We start from the raw sequence: 13,912 nt of genomic DNA on the forward strand, positions 1-13,912 counted from the left end.
AAAGATATTCATTCTTTAGATTGTAAATGAATTTTTAAAGCAAAAAACAATGGAAAATTAGAAAGTGCTGGAGGGGTAGCTCCAAATTAGTATATAAAAAATCACGTGACCCAAAGTACAATGAAAAAAAGTTGCTCCACGGTCTGAATCCATTTTCCTTGAAACGTTGATGGATCTGTAAAAAGTTAAAAAAAATCTTATAAAATAAAGTTGTAGTTATAGTCTGTCGAGCCGGAGTTTTGAATTGAGAAAAATTTTGCAATTTACGGTATTTTAAAGAAAAGTATGCGTTTTACGGCGGACTCGGTAGTCTAGCGTAAGTGCTGTAGCCTGCCATCCCAGAGGTTGTGGATTCAAATCCCACGTAAAGAACGGTCCACGCACTTTTCCAAACTTACCTACTTTCCTAGTTTCTATAAAAAAAAATATAATAATTCCTCAACCCCAACAACCTTAGCCTTCCAATCCTTACTCCCGCACAAAAAGTCAGCGCATTATTTGCATTGTGGCTGCTAAAACAAGCAAAACAAAAAAAAGAAGAAGACACAGTTACACATTGCAACAGTGGCGCCAGCAAGAGGAAGCGGGCTATCGCGGTAATAGCGCAGACACACCAAATATAGCGAAGTCCTCAACCATCTGTGTGATCCTTCTGCCAGAAAAGTTTGACACACAGATGACGCTTCAAGCAGTAAAAAGGCTTTGTCCTAAGCAGCAACAGGTGGGCATTCCCACTACTTAGGACTGGTAGCGGCAGGCTAATCACCTACCCTGGCAGGCATCGAAATAGATTAACGAAACCAACGCAAGACTGAGTGTTGTCGAGGCCCTATGCTCCCGAGTGGAGTGAACAAGGAAAAACAAATGTGTTTTGCGTCATAAATGTCACATTTTAATTATGTTTATAAAAATTGTTAATAAAAATATCAAAAATCCGTGTCGATGGACCATAGGGAAAACACTTTTGAATATTTAAGAAAAAACGGATCAAAAAATATTAAAAACTGTAGAGTTATCATGCAGACCGTGCCGGAAAAAGTAGTTTCGAGAGAAAAGAGTTTAAAGTTTGAGGTCCAGGAGCGCGCGCACCGCTCTCTACCTGGTTAATGGGCTGTAGAAGTTATAATATTGGGAATTTCCGTATAAAATTTCACAGTATTTTTTTAAGATACTTTACTTTCGAAATATCGAAAAAGCAAAAAATCGATTTTTTTGAAAGTTCTGGAAATTAGTTTAATTTTGCGCCACCTTGTATCTTATTTATCTCTAATTGTTATAAACATTAAAACAGTACGAGTATATAAATCCAAAAAACCAATAATAAATTTATAATCATTGCAATTTTTCTTTTTTCTAGAATACACAACTCTCAGTAATTTCCTTCTATGAAGTGGATTATAGCTTCGATCTGCCGTATCTGCAAAAATCCATTGCCGAATCGCATGCCGCCCTCAAGTCAATTGTCCAACGACACCTTACCGAGAAGTCGCTAAATCGCATCGACGAAGTATTCGATTTTTTCGGTGACACCACACTCTTAGAAACCGCCTTCAAACCCGATTCGCCGTATCGCGAATTAATGGGAAAAATCGTTAGCGATATTAATACTGCCATGGAAACGGGAGACATGTAAGTTAGTGTGCGCGGGATGGGCTCGCCAATTTTTTTGTTTTTTGTTAACATTTTGACACGCTTAGTCTCGTCTCATCTCGTCCAAAGGACTGCAAAGTGTACAATGGTCGGGAAGATATGTGCGTATGTGTGTGTAAAGGCAAAGAAAAGGCTTAAACGGAATTTAGGTCATTAGAATGCAACAACAAACCAAAAATTAACTAATGTAATAAATTAAAGCACTTTTATCGAATACGCTTGTCTTAAATTATAAATAAAAATAAAGAGAAACCGAAACCTGTTGATAATATGTAATAAACGAGATACACGAAAAACTAATGATATTTTGTAACAGTTATAATTATCAGCTGTGCTAGACACTAACAATGTAATTAACGTAGCAGAAGATGAAGATGAGGATGCTGACGTTGACGTCGATGATTGTGGTAATGATACAAATATTTTTGATGCTATTGACTAAGCATCATACTAATGTTAACATCGGTATCGATAACGGTATTAATAAATAACACTGATGATAATATTTATTATAAAGTAGCAAATATTTATATGTATAAAACCAAAACTTTTTTGATCGATTATTTTTCTATGATGATATTAAGTAGGTAAAGATACAAACAAACAAAACAAAAAATTACTGTAAGCACTCAAAATGAAGAACCAACAAAAAGCATTTGCACAAGTGCTAAAAAATGAGAAATGAACTAAAAGTAATCGAAACAAACAAATATGCGCAATTTTTTTATGAAAAATATTTTCGTTTATATGATGAGGGGCAAACTTTTTTCACACTTTTTTACAACTTTTTAAAACTGGTCTTTATATTTCGTGCGCAACTAAGTTTTCGCTGTTTTTTTTTTATGAAAATACAACTTTATTCTGAAAAAATGGTTACAAGTGATCATTAAAAGTTTTGCCCATCGCTGGCTACTACTTTTTCCCATCTTTCTGGTAGATCTCGTATACCGTCGCGGTAAAACTGTTCATCTTTTGAGGCTATCCACGGATCAAGCCATTTTTTGATGTTTTCATATGAATGGAACTGCTGATCAGCTGGTCAGCTAGACCATGTGCCATCGATCGGAAGAGGTGATAATCGGATGGCGCAATATCTGGAGAATATGGCGGCTACCCCACCCGCCATTTCAGTGTTTCCAGCTAGGTTTTAACGTGTTTGGCAACGTGAGGCCGAGCGTTGTCATGCTGTAGAATCACTTTTTTATGCCTATCCGCGTATTGCGGCCGCTTCTCGCGCAGTACTCTGCTCAATCGCATCAATTGAAGGCGATACCGATCCCCAGTGATGGTTTCGCTTGGTTTTAACAGTTCATAATAAATAACACCAACTTGGTCCCACCAAATACATAGCATAACCTTCGCAGCGTGAATATTCGGCCAAGGCGATGACGTAGAAGCATGACCGGGCAGTCCCCATGACTTTCTTTTCTTTGGATTACTGTATTGAATCCATTTTTCATCACCCGTCACGATGCGATGAAGAAAACCCTTCCTTTTTTACCGCTGGAGCAACTGCGAAAAAACGTCGTTCAACATCCCTTGGTTTTAGCTCACGAGGAACCCAAGTCCCCTGTTTCTGAATCATTCCCAAAGCATGTGCAATCGCTTGGAAATGGATTGGCGAGTAACTCCTAATACTGAAGCAAGCTCTTCTTGCGTTTGACACGGATCCTCATTGAGCAATGCCTCCAATTCAGCGTCTTCGAAGGTGGAGCCCGTTTCTCCAGAACTCCCTTGCGGTGATCATCGCATTGGAGATTCATCGAAAATCAATCGGACAAGAGAAATTAGTTTTATTAGTCCATAATCTTGTGCCTGATCGAAGCTTTTTTTTCAAAACTAACAATATGGCGGCCTGAGGAAATATTTTTCAGATTTTCGAGAAAAAAACCGGCAATTAGTTGTTTAAAAAAAATCGAAATTTTTGGAAAAAAAATTCTGATCGAAGGACGAAGCACGAGTTTTTTATGTTTTTCAAAAGCAGTATAAATTTTATTGAAATCTACCAAGCGGTTTTTAAGTTACACTGATCACCAGTTCAAAAAACATAGTTTTGAGAAAACGCATTTCAAGTTTTGCCATCGATTTATGTGGAGTTATACGAACTATTTAATTACATACACTGTGTCATCTATTTCTGGGCCATATAATTGTTCTTCAGCCGTCATAGCAGCTTCCAAAATATCGATTTGCTGTTGCCTACGTAGCATTCTACCTTCTCGAGTGTTATCAGCCACTTTCATATGTGCAGCATCCATTTTTTCAGCATACGAACACTCCAGAGCGCCCGAGCGCCCTTTGTTAATTGTTGAATAACTCAAAAAGTATTTGTCGGATTCACTTCAAAATGTCACACAATATTTTTAGGATATTATACATTAAGAAAATGCAAAACAAAAAAAAAACATTTTTTTGAAAATTCTGACTACCCCTAACCCCTTAATGGAAAAATGTAAAACAACTTGATCTTACTACGTTTGCTTATACTCTGAGAGTTTCTCAATTATATATTTGCACTTTGTATTGTAAATGTAACGAGGATAAATGGCAAACAGTAATGGTAATGGTTATACGGATTGGGCTAAGGCCTTTATGCACTGCGACATTTGGATCTATTATGCGCCCCTAATTGTGATACTTAATTATGATTATTTAGTATAGCGAGGAATCGAACCAGCTCCTTAGGAGGGAGCAATTGTAGCTCTTCTGTGGCCTAATGCCTCACAGTTGGTGATTAAGTGTCGTCCATAGACTCCTCTTCATCACAGCAGAACCTGCATGATCTTATGCTAGATAACCCAATTGTGTTGTTTATTACAGGCAAAGTGAGCTGTAAGTGATCCACAGAGTAATCTGAGGTCTTTTTTATCTAGGGTTAGAGCAGATTTTGCTCTGTTGGCATTGAAGTTCAAAAACTTTTTAGAGTGATTAAGGCCGCTTGTGCCGTTCCAGAGTGCACTGATTTTTGTTTGGATCCATTTTTTGGTTTTTTTTATATTATTTTTGTAAAGCCGAAAAATGGAGTTGGTCCCATAAATAGCCCTCCTGCACCTTTTTTGGCATACAAATGTGCTGGTACCCAAATCAGTGAGACCTGATTATGAGTGGCCAGTTTGTGGACTGGCTTGTAACACTCTATTAAGACTTTTGACTTCAATGTGAACTATTCAAGGCATTGAGAACCGATTGGCTGTCCGAAAGTATTTTAATTTTTAATTTCTTGAACCCTCTTTTGTATCTGATTTCCACTGTTTCCTTTATAGAAATTAACCATTAACCACAATTTGTTTGTGTAATACTTCGTCAATTACATTTGGTTATCTAAAGACGTCATATGACGTTCCCGGTCAACAATGTGTTAATTAAGAAAATTTATGTATTTAACTAAGTTTATTTTGAAAGTCTATATACAAACACATTCACTCTATCTTCATTTTGATAGTTCAATGAAATTAATGTGAGTTAGCTTAGTTTTTTTCATTTGCTCACAACGGACCCATTTCGTGGTCTAAGTGGCATCGCTGTCTCTATGTGCGATACGGCTGCCAAACCTAGCTTAAGTAAGCAAATCCAAAATTGTATTATTTGTTGTTATTGTTGGCGCAGCATTAAACACTCGCCATAATGCTGCAACCAACTTGGCATAATGCTGCTGGAGTGTCAGCCATTGCTTGGCTATAAATACGAGTTGTTCGAGTAGCTTAGAGCCAACTGTGCGTAGGAACGATTTTCTACCTCGTTTCCATTCAAATTAAACGAAAATATTTTTCATGAAAACAATGGAATTGCAAAAATATTTGGCGTCCTGTTCGATCATTGATTGTATTGATTGTTGTATCAAATGTATTGTTATTAAACTAAGATAAGATTAAAAAGGCTAAAATGACTTTTGACGGTGCATTCACAGCTAAACGACACAAATTGAACAAAGACAAAGATGTGAATAAAACATGCAAATCAATAAAAGCAAACTCTTTTTCTAAATTATGTACAAACGTGCATACACATACATATGTAGTACGTATGCAGTTTCAATATTTTTATACTACGAAATATGTACAAGTATAGAAACCAATAACAAAAATGAAAATGACAACTTTTTGAAAGCTCAATTATTGTCTGAGCATTAGGGATTTTTTCAACGCATTAGCGTTTATAAGACAACAAAATTAAAATAAAATAATATGATTGTACTTGTAATCTATGTAAGCTAGTATATGTGCGAGTATATATTTCAAAGTACTCCAACTAAGTAAACTATCAATTTTGTATTTTCTATACTAAATGGCTAACTATGCGTTACTAAACACAAACTGGCGTATAAATATCAAATTAACTCCCCTTAGGTCATCTACTATAAGTACTATATACCCTGAAGGTGTCGTATTGGAAATTGAAATTGAGCCAGAAAATGCTATTGTCGTGTGCGCATTTTGCGGTCGCCTGCATTGAGATATTTGTGCACACTAATATGAACGCGCACGTAATAGACTAAAAGCAAATGAATGCAAACAAATGGAACTCTTCTTATTGTTCTTATATTTTGGAATTGAAATTTTATTTGTGGTTTCAGTTGTTGGAACACCACTCAATACATACCTACACTGGTGGAAAAGATAATAGAAACAAGGCAGTTTTTAGCATTTTCTTTTTATTTCTTTTTTTTTTTTTTAAATTATATGAGCCGTTAATTATGAACACATTAACGATTAAACCAAGAAATAACATAAACAACTGTCAGAGATAGTATTCATTTCTAGTGTAACAGTTGGAAAATATAAAAAAAAAAAACAAATAGTGCATAATACAGGGTCCGGCACTCGAAGTGTAATTAATTGAAAAGGCCATAAATTTAGTTTGGAAAATTACTTTTATTCAATTCAAAGTAAAACATGTGTGAAAATAATACAAAATTAAAAATCAATTTACTTTTGCTCGATATGACCACCTTTTGCCTTGACTATGGCCTTGAGATGGTCTAGAAACGAATCTCCAGCTTCCCGAATGTGACTTGCAGGTATTTTGGCTCACTCGCGGACAATGGGTTTTTTCAGCGCCTTGAGACTGGTGAATCTTTTAGTTCGAACCTTGCTCTCTACACTGACCCAAAAAGAATAATCCATTGGATCCGCGCCTGGTGAACTTGAGAGCCTCTGTGCTCTTAGCCATTCTTGGTTCACTCACGCTTTGTGAGACGTTACCGAGTCCTGTTGAAACGTCCATGGCCTGCCACCGAAATGTTTGTCTGCCCACGACTTCAAAGCAACATCCAACATACTTTCCCGATAATATTTCTCATTTACCTTGACGCCAGGCTCATTGAAAACAATTGGAGAGCGCCCATGTGTAGTTACAGCGGCCCACGCCATTAACTGTGGCTGGTGCTGCCTCCTGATGGCCAATCGATGACTCAAATTCTCTCGTCAGAAAACACACTACTCTGAAATTGACCGCTTTCGCCCAAGCGAAGCAACTATTTCGCTCTCTCAAGTCTGACTGCTTTGGTGTGAGATCATGCGCCTTTTGGATCTTGTAAGGCTTGACTTTGAGATCATTTTTCAGTATGAGGCTGATGCTAGGATCAGATATTTTCAGTTCTTTCGCCATTTGTTGGTCTCTTCGACGGGGATTTCGCTGAAGTCGCTTCTTCATTTTCTGAACCATTTCACGTGACGTTGCAGTCTTTTGATGACCACCTTCATGACGTTTCGCGATGCTACGAGTATCATTGTAACGAGTAATGGTGCGATAAACAAACACTTTATTTACTTTAAGGTGCTCGAGCTCACAAACAATCGCTGGTTGTGATTATACCCCGGGAGCCAGGGGTCGATTTTGGACTGCGTTTTTATGCCTATATTGACTATAAGTGTGATTTAGCTTTCATGAATAACGAAAGTGAACGTCAGCTGGCACACCCGCGGTGGGTGTGATTGTGGGAGGGTACGAAACGTGTCGAAAATAAATTTCTACCAACTCATTTAATACCGGCTGAAATTTTTTTTGTGTATTGTTGACATTTAGTAGAATAAAAAAAAATAGTCAGCTGCGCCGTAGAGGGGAGAAAATGCGTCAGCTGAACAGGCGAACTTGTTAAATAAATTAAAAATTAAAACTACTTTATGCCGATATTAAATGAGTTGTTATACATTTTTTTTCGACACGTTTCGCAGGATCCCACGCACGAACCCAGCGCTACTGGACCAGCTGACGGTTGATTTCGTCATCCATTGGATGTCGTCTGCCTTCAGTATTAAAATCAGTCGGCATGAAATGATGAGATCGAAATGACCCCTGGCTCCCGGACTATTATCCAGCCAAATATAATGTAATCACACTATTACGTTTGAAATCCATTACTGATTTTCTTTTTTCGCGTTTACTCTTGGCAAAATGCTTGCGCGCACTTCTAAACAATACTCTGCACTGTCATTTAGTCAACAGACAGTTGATGTCCGTGCATCAGAGCGTGCGCGGGCGGTCTGAAGTTGGTTACACTTCGAGTGCCGGACCATGGAAGCATAGCTGTATTTAAAATATTTACGTAGTGCGGGGCGCACATCGTTACTTTAATCAAAAAAAATTGGACCTACACCGAATGCAGAAAAGTTGCTGCCTCATAACATTATTGATCCACTATCATGTTTGGTTTTTTTTTTTTTTTTTTTTTTTTTGTGAATTTAGAATCGCACGCTGTGGTTTTTGAACGTCGCACGTAACATTTTCCATCGGATCCGAACATATTATCTTGATTTCATCTGACCATAGAATATTTAACCAGTGTTCGCGTTGCAAATGTCTTAACGCAAAGGAAAGTCTCTGGTTGAAGTACCTTTTTGGAAGCAAAGTACCATTACTTTACTTCTTTCTTTACTTTACTTTACTACTTTCTTCGACTTCTTGCCGGCAAACCTACCTCTTTTAATCTATATCTTATTGTTCGGCAGTCGAACTGTGGTGTTCCACTTTCTGCCTCTCGTTTTTTTCTTTACATGTGCGTGGACAGCTGTGAACACCTTTTTCTTGGAGCACTTCATTATTCCGGCAATTCGGTCCATGGTTTTGCCATCATTCCATAAGTATTTAATCAATTTCTGCTGCGAGTCAGTTGAATGCTTTTTTCGCCTCATGTTGATAAGTATTTGTTATTGTTTGTGTAAAGTTTTACTAAAAGAGAAAAAAGCAATTGTATTTTTTAGGCTTAAATGCAAAATAAATGGCTTACAAATGGCATGTCAAATGAAAATATCAAAGTTAATTTGCTTTGTTTCTAATTTTTTCCACAAAAATACGCGTATGTCCATTGTTCAATGCTCAAAAAGCACTGGGAAGCTTAATGGACAATGAAAGTAAATTGTCAAGATATGCAGCGTTGGACAATGGTACATTACAGTAAAGACGACCTCGATTGAACGATCAGTGAAAAAAATATTTACGCGTAAGAGTAGCAAATCGCTTTTGTTTCTATTATTTTTTTCACCAGTGTATATGCCTATATCGTGCATAACCACAATCATTGTCATCAAATCAACTATTAAAACATTACATGGCTAACGTACTTAAATATCAAAAAAAAAATAATAAAAAACCTCAAAGACTCATTAATGGATCTCGTCTCAAAGTGAACGTCTCTGCGCGCACCTGTGCAGTAGCATTTTCTTAGCTAAAAATAAATAAAACGCTTGCAATTGTGAAGCTAAAATGTCATTATCAAAATTTAGCTTAGCAGCAAAACTCAATTCAAATATCGCTAAATTAGTATAAAATATAAACTTCTCTAATGGTATATGCATACCTAACGCCCATGAAAGCTCACGCCCACTTTTGGAATGCATTCTCAAAGGATTTATGGTAATACATAAATTGGAAAATGCATGGGTTTTTTTTAAGCTACACTTCATTTTTCTGCGAAAATGAAAAATTAAATAAATGCAGCGCACGTTTTTTAGTGATTCAAAAAGTAGAAACCACTAATTCGAAATCACCTGTATTGCCGTAGGTTTCATGCCTGTCATTTACCACAAACCACATAAATGGATTTACATACATACATACATATATCACGTCCATGTACATATGGCTCATTTGCTGCAAGTGCGACATAATCCAAAAAACCTAATTGTCGGCTTCAAAGTTTTTCATTTACTAAATCTGCTTAAGGTATTAGAGGCAGTCAGATGTCCGAAAAAATTATGATTTTGAATAATTTTTTTTTGCTAGTCATTGCTTTATTTTACAAAAATAAAAACATAGCATTAATACACAATGTTTCGACTTGACTTTAGCAAAATTTCCAAAAAAAATAATAATAATAATTGTAAAAGTTATCGCTGCTTGTGTGGAGCCTGTTTCTCCAGAACTCCCTTGCGGTGATCATCACAAGTCCTTCGAGATTCCTTTAAAATCAATCGGACAAGAGAAATTCGTTTTATTAATAGAAAATCTTGTACCTGATCGAAACTTGTTTTTCAAAACTAATAATATGGCGGTCTCAGGAAATATTTTTCAGATTTTCGAGAAAAAAACTGACAATGAATTGTTTAAAAAAAATAGAAATTATTGAAAAAAAATCCTTCGCTCAGGCACGAGTTTTTTATGTTTCTCAAAACCAGTATAAGTTTTATTGAAATCTACCAAGCGGCTTTTAAGTAGGGGTGATCACCAGTTCAAAAAACATAGTTTTGAGAAAAACGCATTTCAAGTTTTGCCATCGATTTATGTGGTTTTATACGAACTATTTAATTACTTACACTGTGTCATCTATTTCTGGGCCATAAAATATTTCTTCAGCCATCATAGCAGCTTCCAAAATATCGATTTGCTGTTGCCTACGTAGCATTCTACCTTCTCGAGTGTTATCAGCCACTTTCATACGTGCAGCATCCATTTTTTCAGCATACGAACACTCCAGAGCGCCCGAGCGCCCTTTTTTAATTGTTGAATAACTCAAAAAGTATTTGTCGGATTCACTTCAAATTTTCACACAATATTTTTAAGATATTATACTTTAAGAAAATACAAACAAAGTCCAATTTTTTCAAATTTCAGACCGCCCCTAACCCCATATGACATAATTTCATCTAATGAGATAGTGTTATTTGATGACGCCATGATAAATGAAGAACTTGTCATATTAAAATATCACAAAGAAAGTTTTATTTTTGATTGCGACACGCTTACAGCCAATGGGGGGCCATATGTACTTAGATATATACTGGTAAGCTTCAGTATTAGCCGCGAATCGAAATGGTGTATCCAAGGAAAACCAACAATATATTGCACTAAAAAGTGATTATTTACATAAAAAAAACGCAAAGGAGTAGGTTTTTTAATAAAAGTTTTTTAATAAAAAAAAGTTATAAAATATTCTTTCTGTGCTCAACATTTTTATCATATTTTTTAAGCAAAAATTTGCCCTTTTATAGAATTCTAATTCAGTATCCAAATAGTATTTTATTAGTGTAGCTTTAATATATTGAGTTGTTCGCAAAGTAATTTCGTTTTTTTTTTTTGTGGATATATCGAGCTTCGAGGTTAAACCCAGGCCTTTCAGGTGGTCATAAACAGTTGAATTCGATCAATTTAACCTCTCACCGATCTCGCGTGTTATTTATCGCTAGTTTGAATCAACTAATGCTTTTAGCGCGTCTTTATCAGCTTCAACCGGCCTTCCAGAACGTGGTGCATCTTCGACATAAAAATTCCCGGATCGAAATTTTGCAAACCAGTTCTGGCACTGGCGTTTTGTCAACACATCTTCGCCATACACGTCGGTTAATTTCTTTCTGATTTGAACAGCATTTTTACCTTTTCTACAGTAAAAACCTAAATTATGAGGAAAATGCTGCTTACTAATGCTGCTGCTAATTACTTTCCGAGCAACCCAATATTTTGTATTAAATCTCGATTAGTTGACTTTTTTACGACAGCCGAACATTTCATGAATGCTCAATTATTTGATATTCTGACCTTCGCCCTGTGGTGAGGGCGAGTTTTCATAATGATTTCTGGAACGATTGCTCACTCAGAAAATTTTCGATTTATCATAGGAACTAAAAATTGTATACCACAATGAGAATATTTGCATCATTGCATCATTTCTACCAAAATGTTATTCATATACAATTTTTAGTATCTCAGTTATACATATTTCTTTTTTATTTTCATTAAAAAATATATATATTTGGCGCCTTTTGAACATTGGTTACTGTTTCTCAACTTCCCTACCGAATGATAGTCACGCAAAAACGCATTCGTTCACGGTCTTTCCATTTTTTTTTTTTTTTTTTTTTTTGTAATAGTAGGAGCGGAAAAATCTATGCTATCTAAAATATTATTTGGATTAAAATTATAGAGGAAGATAAAATAAAAAATGCGCATTTAAAACATTTTGTTTTTCATTAAAAAGGATAAATTTTTTTTTTTTTTTTTTTTATTATTATTATTTACATTGTAACTAGTTAATAAATTATAAACTAACGAACAATTTGGATTTATTTTTGTACAATACAACTAAATTTAATAATACTCTGCATCAGGCTTGCAGGGAAATGGGCTACTGCGTGAGTTGGTGCGGTTTTTTTCGTTTCAGCCTTTCTTTCCATTTAACGGGGTCAATTAGGGCTGAGGCTTCGCTATTTACATGGTGGCGTAGTCTTTCCATATGAGACTTAGCGTTGATGTTGATCGAAGTGGCAACTGATTCGATGCCAAGGTCGCGTTCGATATCGGTGTTACGGACGTACCAAGGTGCATTAACAGCGCATCGTAGTACCTTATTTTGGAATCTTTGTATGGATTTTATGTTGGTTGAGCTTGAGCAGCCCCATAGCTGGATCCCATATGTCCAAATTGGTTTAAGCACCTGCTTATATAAAAGAATTTTATTGTATAGGGATAAGGCTGATTGGTTGCCCATAAGCCAGTACATATTTCTAAATCTGATATCTAACTCTTCTCTTTTCTTTTTAACGTGAGCATTCCATCTAAGCTTGGTATCTAGTGTCATACCTAAGTATTTGGCGGTGTTGTGATGCGGGATTTGTACCCCGTTTATATGTAGTGGCAGATATTTGATTTTCTTCTGTGTGAAGTCTAAATGAACCGATTTTGTTTCGTTTAGTTTTATGCGCCATTTAATGGTCCACTCGGAGATTTTATTTAAATAAATTTGAAGGTTTTTGATTGAGTCAATCTGAGTTTCTCCTACCGATAAGATGGCTGTGTCGTCAGCAAAAGTTTCGGTGGAGCAATTTATGTCAATAGGTAGATCACACGTAAAAAGAATATAAAGAATGGGCCCCAGCACGCTGCCCTGTGGGACGCCAGCTTTAATTTCCTTAAGTTCGGAATATGTGTCTTCGTATTTTATTCGGAAAAAACGATCGGATAAGTACGATTTTAGAACATTAAAATATTGTATTGGTAGAAGCGCATTTATTTTGTTGAGGAGCCCAATGTGGCAAACTTTGTCAAAGGCTTTAGACACGTCGAGAAAGACAGCAGGGCACACCTTTTTTTCCTCAAAGGCGTTTTCAATGATGCGAGTAATTCTGTGCACTTGATCGATGGTAGAATGTTTTGTGCGAAAACCAAATTGATGCACTGGTATTATATTTCTTTGCTTAATAATTATGTTGAGACGTTTGGCTAAAAGCTTTTCCATCAGTTTTGATATAATTGGTAGGAGCGAGATAGGCCGATAAGATGTGACATCATGCGCTGGCTTCCCTGGTTTATTAAACATAATTATTTCAGCAGTTTTCCAATATATTGAGATATGGTGCAATTTGAATGTGGCGTTCATTATTTCAGTAAACCTAGATATCGTGCATTGAGGAAGTTGTTTTAAAATTTCAGCAGTAATAAGATCATACCCAGGCGCTTTTTTTGATTTTAGTTTATTTATTTCACCAAGCAATTCGGAATCCGTAACAAGGGGAATTTCGGCATCAGTTTCATAGGTAAGTGGCTGCATTCCGGCTATCCTCGACGTGTCATATGGCTTAAAGATGCCCTCGAGGTACTCAGCAAAAACATTAGCTTTTTCTTTACTGCTTTTGGCCCAAGAACCGTCTTCTTTTTTGATTGGTGGGTACTGTGTTACTGGCTGTGAAAAGTTTTTTGTACATTTCCAGAGCGAGTAATCAGTGCTGCGTTCGTTCGATAAGCTCTTTAGATACGTACTCAGAGATCTGTTTTTAAAATCTTTTATTTTCCTGGAAATTTCTTTCGTAATTTTATTTAGTCGTTTTTTGTCGGA

General features: G+C 36.2%; 1 protein-coding gene across 5 annotated transcripts in view; it reads left to right on the forward strand.

Moving 5' to 3' along the window:
• The window catches only part of LOC128865925 (protein salivary glands marred), a 53,419-nt gene extending 46,950 nt beyond the window's left edge, over positions 1-6,469 (forward strand). For 2 of the 5 annotated variants that reach the window (XM_054106342.1, XM_054106343.1), the window contains exon 4: positions 1,358-1,791. In XM_054106342.1, coding sequence (XP_053962317.1) covers positions 1,358-1,633 — 276 coding nt within the window. In that variant the 3' untranslated portion in view covers positions 1,634-1,791. Of the gene's footprint in view, positions 1-1,357 lie in introns of all 5 variants that reach the window. The other 3 variants (XM_054106339.1, XM_054106340.1, XM_054106341.1) reach the window with 3 other exon arrangements.
• The last annotated feature ends 7,443 nt before the right edge of the window (positions 6,470-13,912 follow it).

This window comes from Anastrepha ludens, chromosome 6 (genome assembly GCF_028408465.1).
Source record: "Anastrepha ludens isolate Willacy chromosome 6, idAnaLude1.1, whole genome shotgun sequence".
NCBI lineage: Eukaryota > Metazoa > Arthropoda > Insecta > Diptera > Tephritidae > Anastrepha > Anastrepha ludens.